The sequence below is a fragment of the Prionailurus viverrinus genome, chromosome B2, assembly GCF_022837055.1.
Source record: "Prionailurus viverrinus isolate Anna chromosome B2, UM_Priviv_1.0, whole genome shotgun sequence".
Lineage (NCBI taxonomy): Eukaryota > Metazoa > Chordata > Mammalia > Carnivora > Felidae > Prionailurus > Prionailurus viverrinus.
The window spans coordinates 75439805-75461001 of NC_062565.1; the positions used below are offsets into that span (position 1 = coordinate 75439805).

Below are 21197 nucleotides of genomic sequence, written 5' to 3' on the forward strand. Positions count from 1 at the left end.
AATTAGTACTAACATTTGTCAACAGAACAAAAACAAAATCACGCAAACATACAGTGAGGGTTTAACTATCCCTATTCTCTTTTCACATGTTCTCAGAATAAACTATTATCTCTCAAGTAACGCAAGATCAGCACAGAGTAGCTAAGGCTGGTCTTCTTTTGCACATTTACTGCCGCATGCAGGACCTGAAAGGTACCCAGGAAGATAACTGTTGGGGCTCAAAAGGTTTTTGCGTCTAATAACAATAATTTGGAGAGTAATTTAGGGTCTAAGTTTGTTGTTATTCCTGTTTTTAACAAATCTATTCATTTGAGTGTTACCATATCCCCAGGATGCCTTAGAAAAGAAGAGATTGCGGGCGCCTGGGTGGCGCAGTCGGTTAAGCGTCCGACTTCAGCCAGGTCACGATCTTGCGGTCCGGGAGTTCGAGCCCCGCGTCGGGCTCTGGGCTGATGGCTCAGAGCCTGGAGCCTGTTTCCGATTCTGTGTCTCCCTCTCTCTCTGCCCCTCCCCCGTTCATGCTCTGTCTCTCTCTGTCCCAAAAATAAATAAACGTTGAAAAAAAAAAAAAAAAAAGAAAAAAAAGAAAAGAAGAGATTGGGGCCCAAAGAAATAAAGTTAATCTGGCCAAGATCATGGCCCTAAAGCAACAGAGCCTGGAATTCCACCAGGTCCTCTGATCACTAATCAGTACTCCTCCTGCTGTAGCTTCCATCACCTCCCAAAGTCCTGAATTAACACATATGATAAAATAAAGGCTTCAGTGTCAAGCCATCAAAAGACATAACCCATGAGGGGTGAGACTGGCTCAGGAACAGTCATTTGAACCCAACCTGTCTACCTTTTTTCCCATGAGCCAGAGGAGGGACTTTGCAGGGGTTTTGCCCATCTAGCTAATTTGCTAATAAACTGTCTTTATATCCCACCCCCTGTTTTTCCTGCCTAAAACAATCACATGGTGCTTTAACTGATTTTTCTTTGGATTATTGCTACTTGTGACACCAGACACACACACAAGCAAAAAACATGTGGCAAAGGAAATAAAACCCACTGTCTTAACAGAATCCCTGATAAAGTCCTGACTTCTCCCCTCATTATCTGTGGGACCTTGGATGAGTTCCCTAACCTCTTCAGGCCTTCTTTTCCTTCTCTGTAAAGTAAGGATAACAGTATTTACTTCACAGGAGTTTGTGAGGATGGCAGCAATCGATAGCATACATGTGCCATGCCCAATGCTCATGTGTGAGAGACCCTCCTTCACCCCAGAGAATCCCTTTATTCATCAAAAAGTGAATAAAGAACCACCTTACATTAAAAAAGAAACCATATCCATGTAGGTACCTAAGTAACAACTCAAAGAAAACTCCTTGGTACTAAAATTCAAATATGCTTTGTATAACAAATCTAAAGGCAATTGATTAGAATCAGACCTGATGCCTGAAAGTTTAGATCTTAAATGCAAATTTTCAAACATCTGTTCCCTGTCTCACACTGGCCCTAACAGTCTCTGTTAATGCAAAATAGACAACCAGGAACAACACCCTGTGGCTATCAAACAGAGCAAGAACTACTCCCCATGGCCTAACCACACAAATCACTGAATTACTAGATTGTAAGTTAGTTTATTTACTTTTGGGGGTGGGGCAGAGAGAAAGGGAGAGAATCCCAAGCAGTATCTGCACTGTCAGTGTGGAGCCTGCCTCAGGGCTTGAACTCATGAACTGTGAGATCATGACCTCAGCTGAAATCAAGAGCCACCCAGGTGCCCTGAATTACTAGATGTTAAAGACAAGGTCACTGTCAGACGAATTCTAGGTTTGGCACCATCCAAGTTGAATGCCAATCTTGGGTTCTAGGTAAATCCAGCAAATGCTTTGCCTTACTATCTTGCATGGATAAACTGCCTAGCCGAGTGATGGCAAATGTGTTTCATCCTGAGTGTCAACTATGACTGATAGCAGAAATCCAAAGTATTGTCTATGGATGCACCAGAAGGCCAAATCAAAGCTCTGAAGAAACCCGTGCCAGGATCAATCTGCACTGTCTGCCAACGATGGAGAAATATGCAACGAGTCTACTGGCTGGCCACTAGTCATCCATTTCCAGAATCATCTGATCTCACTGAAAAAGAAAATTATAGTAGCTAGCTTATTATTAGATATTAATGACCACACTACTATAGCACTGAAATCCCTGGAGATCTAGGTGGCATACAATAAGTGTTTTAAGACATAGGTGACAAGCTATAATCCAATTTCTTTTTCCATGGACATTATAGAGTCAATACTATGTGTTCACATCCCATTTCCTTCTCCTCCTGGATTCACAACTAGTCTTCATTTCCCACCTTCTCCTAGTGAGGCCACTGTGTTCTTGCCAATGGAATAGAGGCCAAATGATGTCTAGACCTGGACCTAAATCTTCCCCTGCAATACTGCCCCCAACTCGACTATCTTCCTTCCTCTGTTATATATGCATAGAATTCAGTGGTGAAATCCTAAGTGATAGAATCCCTAGAAGGAAGGTGCCATCCACAGCAGACTGTGATGTGAGCAAGAAATAAAACTCAGATCAAGCCACTAGTTCTTGGGATTCCCAACAAGGTAGTTCTGGTTAAGACCGACAGCCATAGTATCATGCGTACTCACAGAGACAAACCATGACCTGAGCAAAGCAAATCAGAATTCTTCCCTATGAATTTGTAAAACTCTACGAAGAGAATTCCTTTCTCTTGGTGAGGCTGTGGTGATGTGAACCTGGGAGCTTTAGTCCACTGTGTTTCCAGACTCACTGAGAAAGTTAATTTGTGAGACTAAAGCACGTGTTCTGTCACTATTGTGTGAAATGGAGGTGAGAGAAACAGGAGGTGGAGGAAGAATCCTAAACAAGCACCAGGGAGGTCCAGTTCACCCTGCCTTTCCCCTCACCTTGATTACAAGGGCCAAAATGATCCTGTCTTTGCCCAAATTAGTTTCATCTATATTCCTGTAACTCATAATCAAACTAGTCATGACTAATATGGGTATAAAGTAGGAAGTAAAAATCCTTCAACACACAGATAGCATTTTGGCAAATATTCTACCAAAATATGTATAACAAACTTATCTATCTATATCTTAAAAAATGAAAATTAGACCATACCTAATAAATTGTCTTCACATGTCAGATATACTTTAACAACCTCAGTTTTCAAAGTTGCACAGATCTTATTGTTTGGACACCCATCATTTTTTAATCAAGTATTTAGGTGTATTCAATTTTGTATTCCTATCTACATTGCTACAACAAACATCTTTGAATGCACACTTTTCTCTATTATGCCAACTATTTATCAGAGATAAATTTATAGCAGTCAAATTGCTGTGTCAAAGGATCTTTAAGAGTTTTGACTAATAGTGCCAATTTTCTCTCCCAAATATTCGCACCAATTTACATTCCCACCAATTGAGTGCCCAATTTATACTCTTATTTTTCCACCTGAAAAAGTAATGCTGAACTCAACTGAAGAAACACTTCTAAGTTCACAGCATTACTGCATGAATTGATTAGTACAACAATCCAAAGAAGGGCCAAAGTCACTAGGTTCCACTGGTGTATATATATATATATACATACGTATATATATACATACACATAAATACATATATATGTATATATATATGTATATATATGTATGTATATATATACGTATGTATATATACATATATACATACGTATATATATACGTACGTATATACATATATATGTATACATATACATACATATGTATATACATATGTATATATATGTATGTATATATATGTATATATATACATACATATATATATACACACATACATACATATATATATATATGTATGTATATATATATATACATACATACACACACGCACACATATAGAGACAGAGTGAGAGAGCAAGAGAGAAAACAGACCCTTGACAGACTGTTACTGCAGCACACAGTTTTTCATAAAATGCAATAAAGTATAACTAAAAATTAAGTGACTCTTTTGGAACCATGATGGGCTCCCTTGTGGGGAAAAAAGGAAGTACAAAACAACAAAGCAAAGAGGAGATGCAAGTGTTAACAGTGGGTTCAGCCTGTTGTTAGCACATCCTCAAATCAGCTTTCCATGGAACTTCCAAGGGTGCACTCATGCTAATTAGTGGCAGGCAAAAACCAGAATGTTAAATGTAAACTGCTTAATGAAGAGCCCAGAAAAACATGAACACGTCGCAACCCTCGTGAATTAGGGAGACAAAAATTACAAAACTTTGTGAAGCCATGGCCGAACTGAATGGTTTAGGCAGATGGTGGAGGGTCTGTAAAGCGTACAGTTTGAAGCTAATCAAGTTGACATTGAGATTATATAAAGTTTTCTAAAATTACATTCCAGCTTTTAAGGAAAAATAATAAAATATTTCCTGGTATTTTTAATACTTCTCTTAAGGAAAAGAATTACAGAAGATGATAATGTGGAAACAACTAGCTTCGGAAAGAACAGGAGAACAATAAAATTCTTCACTTGGATATTAACTTAACCTCAATATTAATAACTTAGGTTTTTTCTTTGACAGTAACAGACTAACAAACCCAGCGAAACATGGCATAAACGTACTTAGATATACATAATATATATGGTGATTTGGGGGGGTTACTTTTGACTTTTTTTTGGTTTGTTTTGGACTGTTAACAGTTAAGCCTGATTATAAAATTCTATTATTTCACTGGTAATAGTTAAGGAATGTTATAAATTCTGTCATCAAAAAATAAGGTCAAACTAAAAGGCCTTTAAAGTTTGTTTAATACACAGTTTTTAAGACTTTCAACTAAGTTACACACATCTGTAACCTTTTTAGTCTTCACTGTCACCAATGGCAGAGGTAGCATTCTCTGGTATTAGCACTATGACCCAACAACCAAGCAACAGATAAAAAGAGGAAAAAGATAAAAAGAGGTCAGACTGGCAAGGCGCGTCCTAGAATGCCATTAGGGACTGCTTCGTGACTGTCCACTGTGCCAGAAGTGCCCTGGGTTTGGTTTGCGTTTATGGTGAATTTGAATTCAGACTACTAAAGTGTATGTGGGTGTGTATGTATATATGTTTAAATATTTTTCCATTTCCCACGTGACTCACACAGATATTATTTCCTGGTATCAACAGAGCAATCAGAACTAGGTGAACAAAGCAATAACCCATTAGGGCACCTGCTCAAGGCAGACACATAGGAATTATTCAGGATTAACCCATACAGAATGTATGGTTTTTCCTCCTTGGCACTTAGCTTCCTTATCTGTGAAAATGAAGGTTCTCTCCAGCTTTAGAAGGCCCTCCACATCTGGTCACCATCCACAACTCAGCTCTTGCTTCTTAACATTCTTAGCCTTCTTAAATTTAGTTTTCCAGTAACCCTTAACTTATTTAAATTCCTACAGTGTGCCCTGCTCTCTCTGAACCTCTTCTTAGAGAAGGGTGCAGCAGCTCCTATCTGTCCCTCACCTACGTAGTCCACTCATTCTTCCGGTCTGAGCTTAAACATCACTTCGGCAATGTACCTCCACTGGGGTCTTTACTTCCCCTGTTAGCACTTAATTCTTTTTGAGCCACTCATAATTATTTCTTTCATTTTCTCCCCTAATAAGCTGCCAAGAGCTATATGTATCTTGTTCACCATGGTATCCTTGCCTCTTGGAATGATTCCTGACATTTAGTAAATACCCAATATTTGTTAAATGAATAATGGCATCGTGCTAAATAAGCTACTAAAAGCCTCAATACTGAAAGTAATTTCTAATTTCTACAAACAAGTGAAATTAAAGCCAAATTAAATATGCTAACATTTATTGCTCTCTTTACAAAGGAAACACAACCCAAAATTTTAGCTTAAGCTTGTCCCCTTTCTTCATAGCTTTTCTAAAAGCCTCATTGGTGATATTATCATGTTAGTGAATCATGAATGGTGAATATCATTTCAAAGAAAATTAAAAGTATACAGCTACTTTGAAATAACGTTTTTCTTCTATAACTATCCCTACTACTCATAATGTATACACTCGTGAATTATAAGGTGGATACTGAAAAACAATGCTACCTAACTGCATCCAACTCAAAACAAACTAAAGCAAATAGGTACCCACATATACACACAATAAATGCTAGTGAAGAATTTTCTCTAATATTAATAATCATATACTACCTAATTATTGATGACATCCATCAAGAGAAGTACACATATGCTTTAACTTACAACCAAAAAAATCTTTTCACGTCAGGCTTTAATTTTCTCCCAAATAACATTTTTATCATGTCACAGGAATGCAAGTGTTAAAAGACCATCAGGAAATGTACAGCTATGTACATTAAGCAACTTAATGTTTCTTTTAGTTGTTTTGTTTCCTCTAATATTACACTTTGGTTTTCAAAACCTTGAGAGAAAAATGAATCAAGTTAAACTCCTTGCTCTTCTGAAAGGTTAGCAAGTAAAAGTAAAATCTTTAAAGAGAAAGTTTATAAGAACAAAAAAGTTCTGAAATTTGGGAGATGTGAAATCTGAAATAAAAAATCATTCACTAAAGGTTTACCAAAACCCGCTCCCATGCTATGTTTGGTGTTAGAGATAAGGCAGCCTCAATGAAACTGCAGACTAGAGGGAACACGAAATTCTACTAAACAGGATCCCTCTGCAGCCCCGTGAGTGATATGGCAGGGATGCATGCATGGGGGGCCATCGAAGTCCTGAGAAAGAATGACTAAACTAGGTTTTGGAAGTGAAATTTTAAAAATACGTTAAAACACAGAAACTGCATAAAGGACAAAAAGTAATACAGAGAATAGATGAACCTAATGAATTTCAAAGTTTCTCAAGAATGAACTGTGGTGTGTATGGGGAGTGGAAGGAAAGAACAGAGGATAGGAAAACAGGCTGCTTGCATCTCTAGCATACAGAAAAAAAGCACACCTGATAATTTGGGTAAATATTACTGTCATCCTTCCACTCATTTGGGTGACCTCACAAGAAAATAAGAGCAATACCCAAGGCCAAAACAGAAAGAAGATGCAGAAAAACACATGGCAAAGTGATACTGAAGAGCAGGCTGCTTGAGGCCGTGTGTTAATCTGAGAGGCCAGGAGGCTTAGATTTTAACAGCCCTATAGGGAGGAAACAAGGTCTTGAGACTAAGCAAGGTGGCTAGTTGGAATAAAGACCTCCACAGAAAGCTGGGATCCTCAAAGGTTTACTCCCTTTGTAAAATAAGAAGAAAAAACAAAAACAAAAAAAAACAACTTCCAGCAAAGGAAGACAAAAGCTCGTCCTACTCAGTCTAGGTTCTGGGTAAATGAAGGAAAAAGAAGAAATATCTAGGGCTTTTATAACCATAGCTTTTCCCTTGTCCAAGTTGGTGACTCATATTTAGACTACAGATTCACACTCCTCTATCCAAGACCCTCAGAGCCATATGTGTTTCAGAATTTAGGATTGTTCAGATTTTACAAAAGTAAAATGGTACATACGCCACATATTAAGTAACACCCCAGTCTAATCTGGACAGCAGACTATAATACAACAATATTTCTGTAGTTTGTATGTAGTTCAACATACAAACTTTGATGGTAGGAAACATAAAGACTGGATAAGGTCAAGTTCTGCTATAAAATGTTTTATAAAAAAGAACTTTGGTATTCTGAGCTTTTTAGACTTTGAATTACACACCTAGACCTGCACTGGATGGGAAACTCCAATAGCAGAAACCACCTTAAGGTGCCCTCAGGACAGTAGCACTTGTGGGATTTGACAGAAGCAAATACAAATCCTCTCTAGGTTATCCTAAATTTTCAGGATTCCCACATATGAAGTCCAAAATTATAAAACACGTGAGGAAACATTTCACAATAGTCAGTCAGTCAAAAACAGTAGCAGACACAGAACTTCATGTAATGGATCTATGAGATACAAATATAAAGTGAGCTGTGTTCCAAATGGTGAATAAACAAAAGAGGAACTCAAAAATGTGAGTAAGAAATCTATGTCATCCAAAAAAGAGCAAATTTGAAAAGCTTCAAAAATGAAAAATATTAATGAATAAAATTTGAAACGAAAGGATGAGTAAAAGCAGACACAACATAAAGAGATAATTAATAAACTGGAAGATACCTGAAAAACAAAGCATGCTAAACAGTAAAAAAAAGCATTTGAAACTATAAATGTTATATAAGGATATAATGAGATAGAAGAATATAATGAAAAGATTTAGTGTTAAGAGGATAAATAAAAGAAAGCCACATCTAAGAGGAAGGAATGCTTCCAAATTCATTCTATGAGGCCAGCACTGCCCTGATACCAAACCAGATAAAGACACCACAAAAAAAGAGAACTATAGGCCAGTATCTCTGATGAACATAGATGCAAAAGTCCTCAAAATATTACCAAACCAACAATATATTAACAAATCATTCACTACAATCAAGTGGGATTTATTCCAGGGATGCAAAGGTGGTTCATTATTTGTATATCAATGCAATATATCACATCAATAAGAGAAAGGACAAAAATCATATGATTATTTCAATAGATGTAGAAAAAGCATTTGGCAAAGTACAACATCCATTCATGATAAAAATCCTCAACAAAGTCAGTTTAGAGAGAACATACCTCAACATAATAAAGACCATATATGAAAAATCCATAGCTAATATCATACTCAATGGTGAAAAATGGAGAGCTCTTCCCCTAAGATCAGGAACAAAATCATGTCCATTCTCACCACTTTTATTCAACATAGTTCTGGAAGTCCTACTAGCCACAGCAGACAAGAACAAGAAATAAAAGCATTCAAAATTGACAAGGAAGAAGTAAAACTTTCACTATTTGCAGATGACATGATCTAGAAAACCCAAAGATGTCACCAAAAAACTACTAGAGCAGGTAAATGAATTCATTAAGGTCACAGGATACAAAATCAAAATACAGGAATCTGTTGTATTTCTATATAGTAATAATAAAGTAGTAGAAAGCGAAATTAAGAAAACAACCCCATTTACAATTGCACCAAAATAAATACATAAATAAAATGCCTAGGAATAAACTTAACCAAGGAAGTGAAAGACCTAGACTCTGAAAACTATAAAGTACTGATGAAAGAAATTCAGGATGATACAAAGAAATGGAAAGACATTCTATGCTCATGGCTTTGAAGAATATTGTTAAAATTTCTATATTACTGAAAGCAATCTACAGATTTAATGAAATCCCTACCAAAATACCAACATAATTTTTCACTGAACTAGAACAAACAATCCTAAAATCTGTACAGAACCACAAAAGAAAAGAAAAGAAAATCCAAATAGCTAAAGCAGTCTTGAAAAACAAGAACAAAACTGGAGGGATCACAATCCCAGATATCAAGATATACTACAAAGCTATAGTAATTAAAACAGTATGGTACAAGCACAAAAACAGACACATAGATCAATGGAACAGAATAGAGAGCCCAGAAGTAAACCCACTACTATATGGTCAATTAATTTCCAACAAAGGAGGCAAGAATATGCAATGGGAAACAGTCTCTTCAACAAAAGGTGCTGGGAAAACTGGACAGCTACATGCCAAAGAATGAAACTGGGACACTTTGTTACACTATACACAAAAATAAATTCAAAATGGATTAAGGACCTAAATGTGAGATGTGAAGTCATAAAAATCCTAGAAAAGAGCACATGCAGTAATTTCTGCAACATCAGTTACAGCAATATTTTTCTGGTGTGTCCCCTGAGGCAAGGGAAACAAAAGCAAAAATAAACTATTGGGACTACATCAAAATAAAAAGCTTCTGCATAGTGAAGGAAACAATAAAACTAAAAGACAGCCTATTGAATAGGAGAAGATATTTGCAAATGACATATCTGAATAAGGGTTAGTAACCAAAATCTACAAAGAATGTATATAACTCAGAACCAAAAAAAGTCAAATAATCTAAGTAAAAAATGGACAGAAGACATGAACTGACATGTCTCCAAAGAAGACACAAAGATGGCCAACAAACACATGAAAGATGCTCAATATCACTTCTCATCAGGGAAATACAAATCAAAACTATAGTGAATATCACTTCATGCCTGCCAGAATAGCTAAGCCAAAAACACAAGAAACAGTGTGTTGGTGAGGATGTGGAGAAAAAGGAACCCTCTTGCAATGTTGGTGGGAATACAAACTGGTACAGCCATTATACAGTATGGAGATTCCCAGAAAATAAAAAATAAAACTATCATATCATCCAGTAATTCCACTGCTGGGTAATTACTCAAAGAATATGAAAACGCTAATTAAAAAAGATATATACGTCCCTATGTTTACTGCAGAATTATTTACAATAGACAATTTATGGACATAGTCCAAGTTTCCATCAATAGATGAATGGGATTAAGAAGATGTGGTATACACACATACACATACGCACACACAATGGAATATTACTCAGCCATAAAAATAATGAAATCTTGCCATTTGCAACACCACAGATGGATCTAGAGAGTATAATGCTAAATGAAATAAGTCAGCTTGAGAAAGTCAAACGCCGTATTATTTCACTCATATGTGGAACTTAAGAAACAAAACAAAGAACAACAACAAAAAAGAGAGAAACCAAAACATAGAGAGCAAACTGATGGTTATCAGAGGAAAGGTGGGAGCGGATGAGTGAAACAGATGAGGAGGATTAAGAGTGATGAGCACTAAGTAATGTATACAAGTGTTGAATCACTATATGGTACCTGTGAAACTAAAACAACACTGTTATATTAACTATACTGAAATTAAAATTAAAAAAAAAAAGCTACATGTATACACATATGCACTACAGCAGGACAAGACAAACAAGATTTTAGAAGCTGCCACAAGTACTAAGAGATTACCTAAAGACATGTGGACTCATAGATGACTTCTTACAAGGAACAACAGTAGCCAAAAGAGTGAAATTATGTTCCAAGGAAAAACAACTATATATAAACTATATAGAAAAAAAAATATATATATATAAGATATATGAACTATCATTCAAAAATATGGACAAATTTATCTTTAGACAAAAATAGAGTTTACTACTAAAGAGCCTCACTTAAGGAGCTTTAAAAGGATATAGTTCTGGAAAATCTTAGACATAATGAAGGAATGGTAAAGTCAAGGAGGGTTTACCTGCATAAACACTGCCTGTATCAAATAATAATGTCTAACTTTGGGAGTTAAAACTATGGTAGAATTAAAACACTAGCCAACATAGCATGTAAGTGAGAAGTGGGTGACTGAAGTTTCTAAATTTCTCTTCTTTAGGAGGAAATAAAAAGATACTGTTCTACTTTAGACTTTAAGTAGACATACTACATTTTTAAAGGTGATCATGAAAAGAAACAGAAATAATATGTATTTTAAGCTTTCAAACTATAGAAAGAGAAAGTTGGAATTAAAGCACAAACTGAAGTAAATGAAAGGAGGGGGCAAAAAACAATCGTGGAGAAGTGGTAAGGGCAAATCACTAATGGTCATGTCCGTTGTTATGGTGGTGGTAGTGGCAGTAATGGTACGAGTAAGGGCAACAGTAGCACCAACAGCGATTGTACTAGAAACAGCGGTAGTCATAATTGATGTTCAGTGCACATTTGTGAGTCAAGCTCTGGGCCAGGTATTTCACATGCATTATATCTCACCAAAGATAACACGTAGGTAATATTACTCACCTTTGTTTTACAAATGAGGTTTGTAACTGATTTAAACCAAGGCAGAAACAGTTAAGAAGGACATTTCAGAGAGTTTTTTTAACAACTGATTACTGACTGGATGTGACAGATGAGGGGAAACTCTCAAATTAGTGGCTTGGCCAATTCGGTGGGCAATGCCTGGAACCTAACAACAATCCTAGTAGTTCACACTTGGGTTAAGCCAAAGACACAGGATATCCAAAGAGGGGTAGACTTGTGTTTGTTTTCTTTGGAATGGTGAGCTTCTGTTTCAAGAAGCTTGGCTGTGAAAGAAAGGCAAGGGACAACAGGTTGGCTGCTGGAAGAGGTCATAGAATCCAAGGAGGGCTGTGTGTCGGTGACCTTGTTTTAAATGGAGATACTTGAAAATGCTCATGAGAGAGGGGCGCCTGGGGTGGCTCAGTCGGTTGGGCGTCTGACTTCAGCTCAGGTCATGATCTCACGGTTCGTGAGTTCGAGCCACGGATCGGGCTCTGTGCTGACAGCTCGGAGCCGGGAACCTGCTTTGGATTCTGTGTCTCTCTCTGTCTCTGCCCCTTCCCCACTCACGCTCTGTCTCTATCAAAAAATGAATAAATGTTAAACAAATTAAAAAAAAAAAAAGAAAATGCTCATGAGAGAGATAGGAGGAGAGGTTAAAGACACAGATGACAGAACAACTGATACAGGAAGGAGGAGAGTTATCATTTAAAATAAAAGTGCTGGGGCGCCTGGGTGGCTCAGTCAGTTGAGCGTCCGACTTCGGCTAAGGTCATGATCTCACAGTCCGTGAGTTCAAGCCCCGCATCGGGCTCTGTGCTGACCACTCAGAGCCTGGAGCCTGTTTCAGATTCTGTGTCTCCCTCTCTCTCTGACCCTCCCCCATTCATGCTCTGTCTCTCTCTCTCTCTCAAAAATAAATAAATGTTAAAAAAAATTTTTTTTTTAAATAAAAAAAATAAAATAAAAGTGCTAACCCTGGGAGAATAATGATCAGGCCAAAAAGCAAAACCACACAAAGTAGACAAAAATGCAGCTTCTCTCTTGAGTAGCCAGGAATGGCATATCACAAAATCCTTTAGAAAACATTAAATCCTTCTTAAAGATGCATAGTAGAGACAGTTTATGTACACATGGGAAGGCAGGAGGGATCCTCACACATTTGGAACAAATGAAGAGAGAGTAGGAACCCAGGTGTAAAAAGGCTGTGGGGTTTTGGGTACAATTCTCTCTCTGGTTTGGGCTGTCATCAAGTTGCTCCTAGGAAGACTCCATCCTGTCTTATAGGTCATCATGCAACTGACACTGGGTATGCCATTCTACTATTCTCTCCTTAATGAGAAACAAAGCATAGAGCACATTACATAAACCCCTAAGAAAAAAGACAGCCAACATTTCCCTTCACAAGCAAATGGTGTTTCTCTGTAAAGAGAAAAAAATTTGCAAACAAGGTAGAACTGAATAAACATATTTTTTTTATTTTTTTAATGTTTATTTATTTCTTGAGAGAGAGAGAGAGAGAGAGAGAGCGAGCGCGTGCAAGCGGGGTAGGGGCAGAGAGAGAGGGAGACACAGAATCTGAAGCAGGCTCCAGGCTCTGAGCTGTCAGCACAGAGCTGGACGCAAACCACAAGATCATGACCTGAGCCAAAGTTGGACGCTCAACTGACTGAGCCACCCAGGCACCCTGAATAAATATTTTTTAATGGAAAGAAATGGGGCTTTTCAAATTATTTAATTGAACTATGATTATATTTGAAGGCTCACTTAATAGCAGCTGGCTCAGGAGTTGAGCCACCTAAAATACAACTCTGTTAAGGAAAGCATCCTAGGCCCTCAGGGAAGAAGGTTATATGTCACTTCTGACCTTCTTTACAAAGTTACTGAAACCTATATAAGCTCCAAGAACATCCCATCCCAGCATCAATCAATCTGAAAAGAGGAGGTAAGATATTTAAAGGATATTTATTTGTGAAAAGCTAAGAGATAGATCCATAGCAACTGAGTGTACAGATTAAATTACAAGACTTCAGCAGCCATTTATTAAACATTAAAACTAATATGGCAATGTATCAAAAATCTAGATTTTAATCTAAAATACTACAAGCTAATATTGCAATTAATATATAAATTTACCTACTCTTACATAATTTTATTTTTTTCCACATATACAAGTTTTGCAACTTTTAAAAAATTGTGAGTTACCAATTATATACTGGTTCTAAGAAAGTATCTGCTAACTACACTGATCACCAAAGGAGAAAAAAATATCCAAAGTGACCCAAACAGAATATTATATCATAAAAAAAAAAAAAAAAGATTTCTCTGAAAATTTGGAAGTAAAAAGATCCGGGAAAAAACAGTTGATATAAAGCCTGCTTAACTATTTTAAGTCATTGTTTTTTAAAAATTTTTTAAATGTTTTTATTTATTTTTGAGACAGAGAGAGACACAGCATGAGCAGGGGAGGGGCAGAGAGAGGGGAAGACACAGAATCTGAAGCAGGCTCCAGGCTCTGAGCTGTCAGCACAGAGCCTTGATGCGGGGCTTGAACTTACAGACTGTGAGATCATGACCTGAGCTGAAGTCAGATGCCCAACTGACTGAGCCACCCCAGGCACCCCAATTTTAAGTCATTTCTAAAGCATGCTCCTTACTATTACCTGAGACTCTTTGCCACTCTTCTGCTTTTCCTGCTCCTGCCAGCCCCCAAACCTCACATGATCTCTCCACCCTCTCCCAGAATGCTGAGTGTTGTCTGGGAACATCACAGGACCATACAGATTGGCGTCTTCACAGATTTACTGTATAAATGATCATTGACTCGAATGCTTTTTCAGAAGTGATTTCCCCTGGCTCTTCCTCACTGCCTAAAAAATACTATCTCCTCCATCTCCACACCTAGACTGGGTCTTCTGGTGAAATCAAGGAGGAATGGAGCGTGCCTTGGTACAGAAAAATGAGAGGGTGTATTTAGTCAATAATAGTGAAATGAGAACAAGTGGGATAAAAGTAAAATATGTTACAGCAAAACAGTACACTTCTCATGTTGAAAGTTACTCTAGTGTTCAGTAAACTTTTATACATCGATCCTATTAATTTTATTCAATAGTCTCTATTTTTTTGGATCTATGCACTATAGAAAGATTTTTTTCAGTTATCACAAGTATAAATATGGTATCAACTGAATTAGCATGCAAATAGCATTTCTATAAATCAAAATATATTTTATTTATACTAAGCAAGCTTCTGTAAAGCAAATAAACTTTTAAGGTTAAATTTTCATTATATATACTCACAATATTTCTTATTTGCAGATATTTTATGAATAAAATTAAAACAGTAGGAATCTTGTGGTAATTTGCCAATATTTGCCTTGAATCAAAACATAATCCATATCTCCCACTACTTTTATAGATATTGTAATAAGAAGTAACATCTTTTTCTTAATTTGGGAGGATAGGACTCATTTCTAAAATGACAGTCAGTATCTCTCAAACATAAGATTCAGAACTCGAATCACTTGTTCATTATGTAGCATAAGTTCATTATTAAAAACCCTCAAGATGTTTAAAATGGAAAAAAATTGCATTATTGATACCCAATTTGGCTTTTCATGAGGTTTGGTTTGATATAAATGTCTATGTTTAAATTTTGATAATGTTAAATAGGGTTTTTTAACCACAGGACATATATAGAAGTTGTTTGTAAGAGCTATTAACAGAAATGAATATTAGGCTGCCAAACTTTCCAAATTTCTCCCTGCAGGTGTTACATTGGGCCGATTCTATTTTTTGGTTGTTCTTTAACTGTGATACAGCACTTGGGCAGATACTAGGTGCCCTACTGGATCTTATCTCTTTATTATTTGACTTGGGCAGGCCATCAACTACAAAACAGAAAAGGAAAAGCAACTGAAATACACAACAGTTGTAACCAAAAGTTAAATACTTGCTGAATCCTGGATATTTCATGTGTTACCAAATAGGTACACAAAGTTACAAAGAAAAGGAAACAAAGATGTATAAAGGGACCCAGAAAAACTAATGTAAAACTAACATTGGTCAAGTATTTAACTTTCACGTGCAAGGAGCAAGATTATTATAGCAGAGTATGGAATAAAAGTTTTACATAATTCAAACATACCTTAAAATATATATTATAAAATATTAATTTATTTTTCAATGTTTATTTTGTGAGAGAGAGAATGTGCACGCATGCCCTCTCACAAGTGGGGGAGGAGAGAGAGGAAGAGAGAGAATACCAAGCAAGCTCCATGCTGTTAGCACAGAGCCTGACGCAGGGCTCGATCTCATGAGCAGAACTGTGAGATCGTGACCTGAGCCAAAATCAAGAGTTGGACACTTAACCAACTGAGCCACCCAGGAGCCCCAATATTAATTTACTTTAAATTCAATAAATATCTGCTGATTATGGTGAAGCTTTTTCTGAATATATTTTTCCTCTAAGAAACTTACTGTTACTGAAAAGGGGGGAAATCTGAGACTATATGCCTAGAGTTTCTTTATCTCCACCTTCGCTCTGCCCTCAGATGTTAACAAATCATTCCTTTAAATGTTTAAATCACATACCATTAAGCATCATTTTATAAACCACTAGAATTAACCCTAATTTTCTTGGCCTACCAACCCAAACAGAAAAAAAAAATCATATTTTAAACCAATACTTTAAATAATGTATTCAGAGCCTATTCCATTAATCCAATATCTGCAAAAAAAAATCACAAAACCATAAACTTTAATCTTATAACCTTCCAACCTAAATTCCAAACTAAAAAGTTATACACAAATCAAGCTAATTATTTTTTTTTTGTTTCCACTCTACATTATGCTCTTTTCCTCCCAACTACTATTTAATATTTTCAATACTAAAACATTACTTAAGAGTGCTTCAATGCCTATAGGGAAACTTAGTTATGTGTTTGCATGTCCTAATAATGAATGTGACTCACTGTTATAACTGTTATGTTACCGAAAACCTGTGAAAAAATTGCTAAGGTAGTCTACTATTATTTAAAGGAACTTCACAAGGAATTCCAAGTAAAATGCCCCCTTAAAATGCATATAAATATAATATTTGTATACTCAAATTTTCCATGTCATTTTTTCTTAAGATAGGACATATCAATAATGTGATATCTATCTTTCCAAATTTTGCCCTAAGGTTGTATTTAAGTGCAGCTCTTTTATTTTATTACTTATTCAAAAACTAAAATGTTAAAAAGAAAACTAATACTGTTCAGTGCTTGCCTTTTGCTGATTTTTTTAAGTGACCAAATTCAAAAGTCTTCATGCATACCATAGAGATTTGCAATAGAGCATGGGTTGTGCTGCATGATTTCACACAAAGCCATACAAACAGGATAGGTGTTTTGGAGATTAACCATTCAGGCTAATACTGTTCCTCCCCACAGCCCCCCACAGAAAATATTACTCAATAAGCCACAGACAATAGTTAAGTGCAGTGGTTAAAAGCTGTGAAAGTTAATTACCTTTCCTGAACCTGTTAAGCAGCAATAAATTAATAATGTAAAGCCCAGTGCCTGGCATATACTAACTGCTCAATAAATGTTTAGCTCTTATGATTATTCACACTAATTCAATACCAATTCCTGCTTCATCTGCTTCCTAAATACAGAATCTCCCCCTTATGTTCCACATCTTCAAAATCACCCCACTCAGTAACATATGCTGGAGATACTGGAAAACCTCCCACCTTGAAAATTTTTAAGAGACTTTTCCAGATCTAAAATACTAAGGCGACTAAATATTTAGATATGGAAAAGTGGGTCTTTATCTGAATAATGTTTTGATGAAATGCTCAAACCTGTGAATGTTTATGATATGTATCAATATACTGATCTATCATTTTCATAGCATTTAGCAAATCAATAACCTATAACTTCTTTATTAATGAATATTTGCTAGACTGACACATACCTTTAAGACATGAGTCATCTTTCCAGAGTTGGGGAAACTGATGGAAAGATGGCTAAATGATTCAGCATGCTGCAGCAAAATGAGCTGGTCATGAATTTATAATTTCCACTCCTGTTAGGTGCCCTGGCCCTGGTGGCCTCTTCCATCCTGTACTGCACATATAACACATGATACCATAATCAACAAATTTTGTTAGAAACTCCTCCAGGAAAGGGGTGATGGTGTTTTCCCCTCAGACAAGCTTCTAGAAGCAAAATTATTCAGTTCTGTGACACAACAGCTTCACAAGCCTGGATGACCCTCACAATGTCCAGCTGTATGCTTCATCAAGCTGTGCTCATACAGATAATAGGACTAAAGTCAATTCTAACACTGGTGCCATTTTCTCCGCTGCACAAGGCAGACACTGGGGAAGGCCTGAAGCAAAAGAAACTCAGAAAATGGGCAAAGGAAGCTAGATAGGAAATGGGTATGGCTATAGTTGTGTCTATTATGCCAGCACTGACCTTTATCAACAAACATCATAACAGAGCAGTTCCTAAGCAGGTCAATGAGACTGAACAGCTAGAGCTGAATCAGCTAGAGGACATGCGCTGATGGAGCCTTACCTATAAAGAGTCTCAACACCTAAACCCAGTGAGTGCCTTTTTCTAAGTCCCTGTTTGTCTTTCAATAACTAAGTATTTACAGCGTTAATCATGTGAAAATTTTATATCAGATTCTAAACTGGATTAAAGCTGTTTTCCATCAAATAACAAATATAAAAAGAAAGCATTATGAATGAAACGTTTTCATGTAAAAGTGCACCATCACAAATGCTGGAAAAAGCACATCCATTTTGTGACCACAGCAGTCATTCTGCCCAGCAGCTTCCGAGAATGGGACAAAGAAGTGTGCCAGGATGTGTAAAATGAAATCTCCATGATCTCTGAAGTTCAATTTCCTCATTCAATAGCTTGAATTTATTTCAGTTTGGTGTGGTTATGTACAATACACACTCACTCACACTCACACAAAACCTCAGCAGCCACAGTGAAAGAGATGACACTTTTAAAATGTATTTAGAAAACTAGGGTGATAAATGTGACCTTTTATAATTTCATCTTTTTCTTTTTTGGGGGTGGGGGAGGGTTATGACTGTTCAACCCCTGATTTCCTATAACCTGGATAAAGGAGTGGTGTGTGGAGAAAGAAAGAAAAGGAAAGAAAAGAAAAGTGAAAAGTGCCTAATCCAGAATGTCCAATTTCTCAGTATTTCATAGTATTAATACATACAAGTATTTTTTTTTTTTTTCTCCACCAAGACCTTGGAGGTCAACAGGAGAAAAAAAATGGCTCAAACACAAGGTTTCAGGGTTGCCCCAAAGCAACACCTCCACCTCTGGAGATTTGGAGCTCAGCTGGGAGTTCTGAAAGCCGCAGCATTACAGACTGCGAGCCCAGGCCGCACGCCGGCATCCAGGGCGCCTCTGCCATGCGCATGTCCCGCTTATATAAAAAGATGCTTACAGTCCAGGTGCTTTTTCTTGGGGCCCATCACTTCATGAGTGGTGGCTTTGCAGACCGCTCTCGCAACAGCGGAGCCTGTCACGCTGTATTGAGCGGCGGCGATCCGATCCGTGAGCGTTTGGCCCGACATCTTCTCCGGCCAAGTCTATCGCCTCCTCTTCTGCGGGAAAGAAGGGGAGATGGTCCTGCTTGAAACCCGCAGACCCTACCCTCCGAGCACCCCGGCCCTGCCTCCTCCAGCCGCACGGCGGCTCCCTTCTCCTCCGTCCCCGCCCTGGTACCACCTCTAGGAGCTAGCAAAGCGCTAAACCCCTCTCTTGCGACGCGATCTAAGGGTCTTGAACCAGAGTAGGTCTGTCACGGAGCCCCCTCCGGTTCCAGCCTCGTAACACCGTCCCCATCCCACTCCCCGTGCCTCCCGCCTCACCCCTCCGGCGCCCCCCTCCCCCCCAGTCAATCAGCACTTCGCCTGCAACCTGATCCCCGCGTGTCCGACCAGCTCCGGCGTGCGTCGGGGTTATTCCCTGGGCACCGCGCCCACCGTGTGCCCACCTCTCGCTTGCCCGCCGCAGCGTTTCTTCCCAGTAGCCCGCAGGCTCCGGGGTCTGAATCGGATACCCAAGCCCTGGCCGTTTCCCTCCTCCTCCTCCTCGCGCTGCTGCAGCAGTGGGCTCGTCCTCCTTCGGGCGCGGTGGAGATTATCCTAGCATTGCGCCATATTATGCCCTCTCCTCCCTTTCCTTCCTCACCGCCGCCTCCAAAGGCCCGCCGAGGCCCTACGCCCGGGTCCCCTCCCCTCGCCCCCAAATCCCCGCCGCAGGGGCCGCCCGGGGGCTCTGCGGAGGCGCCGGAGTCTCTCGGCGCCTCGCCCTTCCTGGCAGTGGAGCAGAGACGGGCTGACAGCCCAGCCCCCCGCCCGCAATCGAGCGCGCCACGGAGCTGTCACCCAGCCGCTGCCCTTCTCCGCGCCCTAGGATTATCCTCTCAGGATCCGCGCGCTGCCCTGGCGCGGAGGAGGGGGCCGAGCAGGGGCCGCGGGTACTCACCCCGCCCCGGGAGCGGCGCCTCCCGCCGCAGGATGAGCGGAGCCCGGGCCGCCGAGGGAAGCCGCGCCGGGTGGGTGTGTGCGGCCGCGCGCGGAGCCGGTGCCCCGGGGCGCGATGCCTCCTGCCCTAGCCCGGCCCCCCGCCCTCCACTCCGCGGTCCCTGCGCCCGCCGCCCGTGGCCCCAGAAGCCTGTACCCGCCCGCCGCCGCCTCCTCCGCCGGCGCTGCCGCGTCTCTCTAGCGATCCGCGCCGCGTTCCCATCCCCGCCCCCACCTCAGCTGTGGCTGCTCCAACGAGTCAGGTGACGACGGCGGACTAACCCGGGCGAGCTCTCCGCGGAGCTCCTCGCGGCCCCCTCCCAGCTACTCACACACGCCGCGCCCCCCCCCCCCCCCGCACCCCCGAGACGGCCGGCTTACAGGCAAGGGGGCGCCGCGCGCGAGCATCCCCGGCCGGCGCGAGACAAGAAGAAGGAGGCGGGATGGCTGGGAGGCCGACACCCACCAGCCAACCACCCTCCGCGAGGCGCCCAGCAGCCCCTCCGCCTGCTAGACCCGCACCCGGCACGCACTGCGTGCGCGCGCACCGCGCACACCTGCGCGGCTACTGCGGGATTCGCGGAGGGCGGCGGGGGCGTTGGAGCAGCCCTGCCAGTGGGCTTCTGGAATTGCTGCTGTGAAGGCCAAGGTTCGGGCGTCGTCGCGCGCTGCCTGGCAGAGCCCAGCCCTTTCTCCTCTACATTCTGTCTCTGACACGCCCGCCTGTCCAAGGCTGCCTTGGCCCAGAAGGGCAGGGCGATTTAAATGTCAGATTCTGCAGGCACACGGTGCCCGTTGTCTGTGCCTCCTTAACTCCTTGGAGCTCCTCTACTTTTTTCAGTTACGTTTGGGAGCTGGGGTGGGCAGGTAATTCTAGCCATTTTGGTCTTAAACGGCTACTGAGGTCTGCTGCAA

General features: G+C 39.8%; 1 protein-coding gene across 15 annotated transcripts in view; it reads right to left on the reverse strand.

Annotated features, from left to right (window-relative positions):
* The window catches only part of SNAP91 (synaptosome associated protein 91), a 149722-nt gene extending 128751 nt beyond the window's left edge, over positions 1–20971 (reverse strand). For 12 of the 15 annotated variants that reach the window (XM_047859643.1, XM_047859654.1, XM_047859645.1 and 9 more), the window contains exons 1-2: positions 20664–20971; positions 19199–19358 (exon numbers count right to left, since the gene is read on the reverse strand). In XM_047859643.1, coding sequence (XP_047715599.1) covers positions 19199–19328 — 130 coding nt within the window. In that variant the 5' untranslated portion in view covers positions 19329–19358; positions 20664–20971. Of the gene's footprint in view, positions 1–19198; positions 19359–20244; positions 20370–20439; positions 20495–20517; positions 20577–20663 lie in introns of those variants that run through there. The other 3 variants (XM_047859641.1, XM_047859640.1, XM_047859639.1) reach the window with 3 other exon arrangements.
* Positions 20972–21197: the final 226 nt, after the last annotated feature.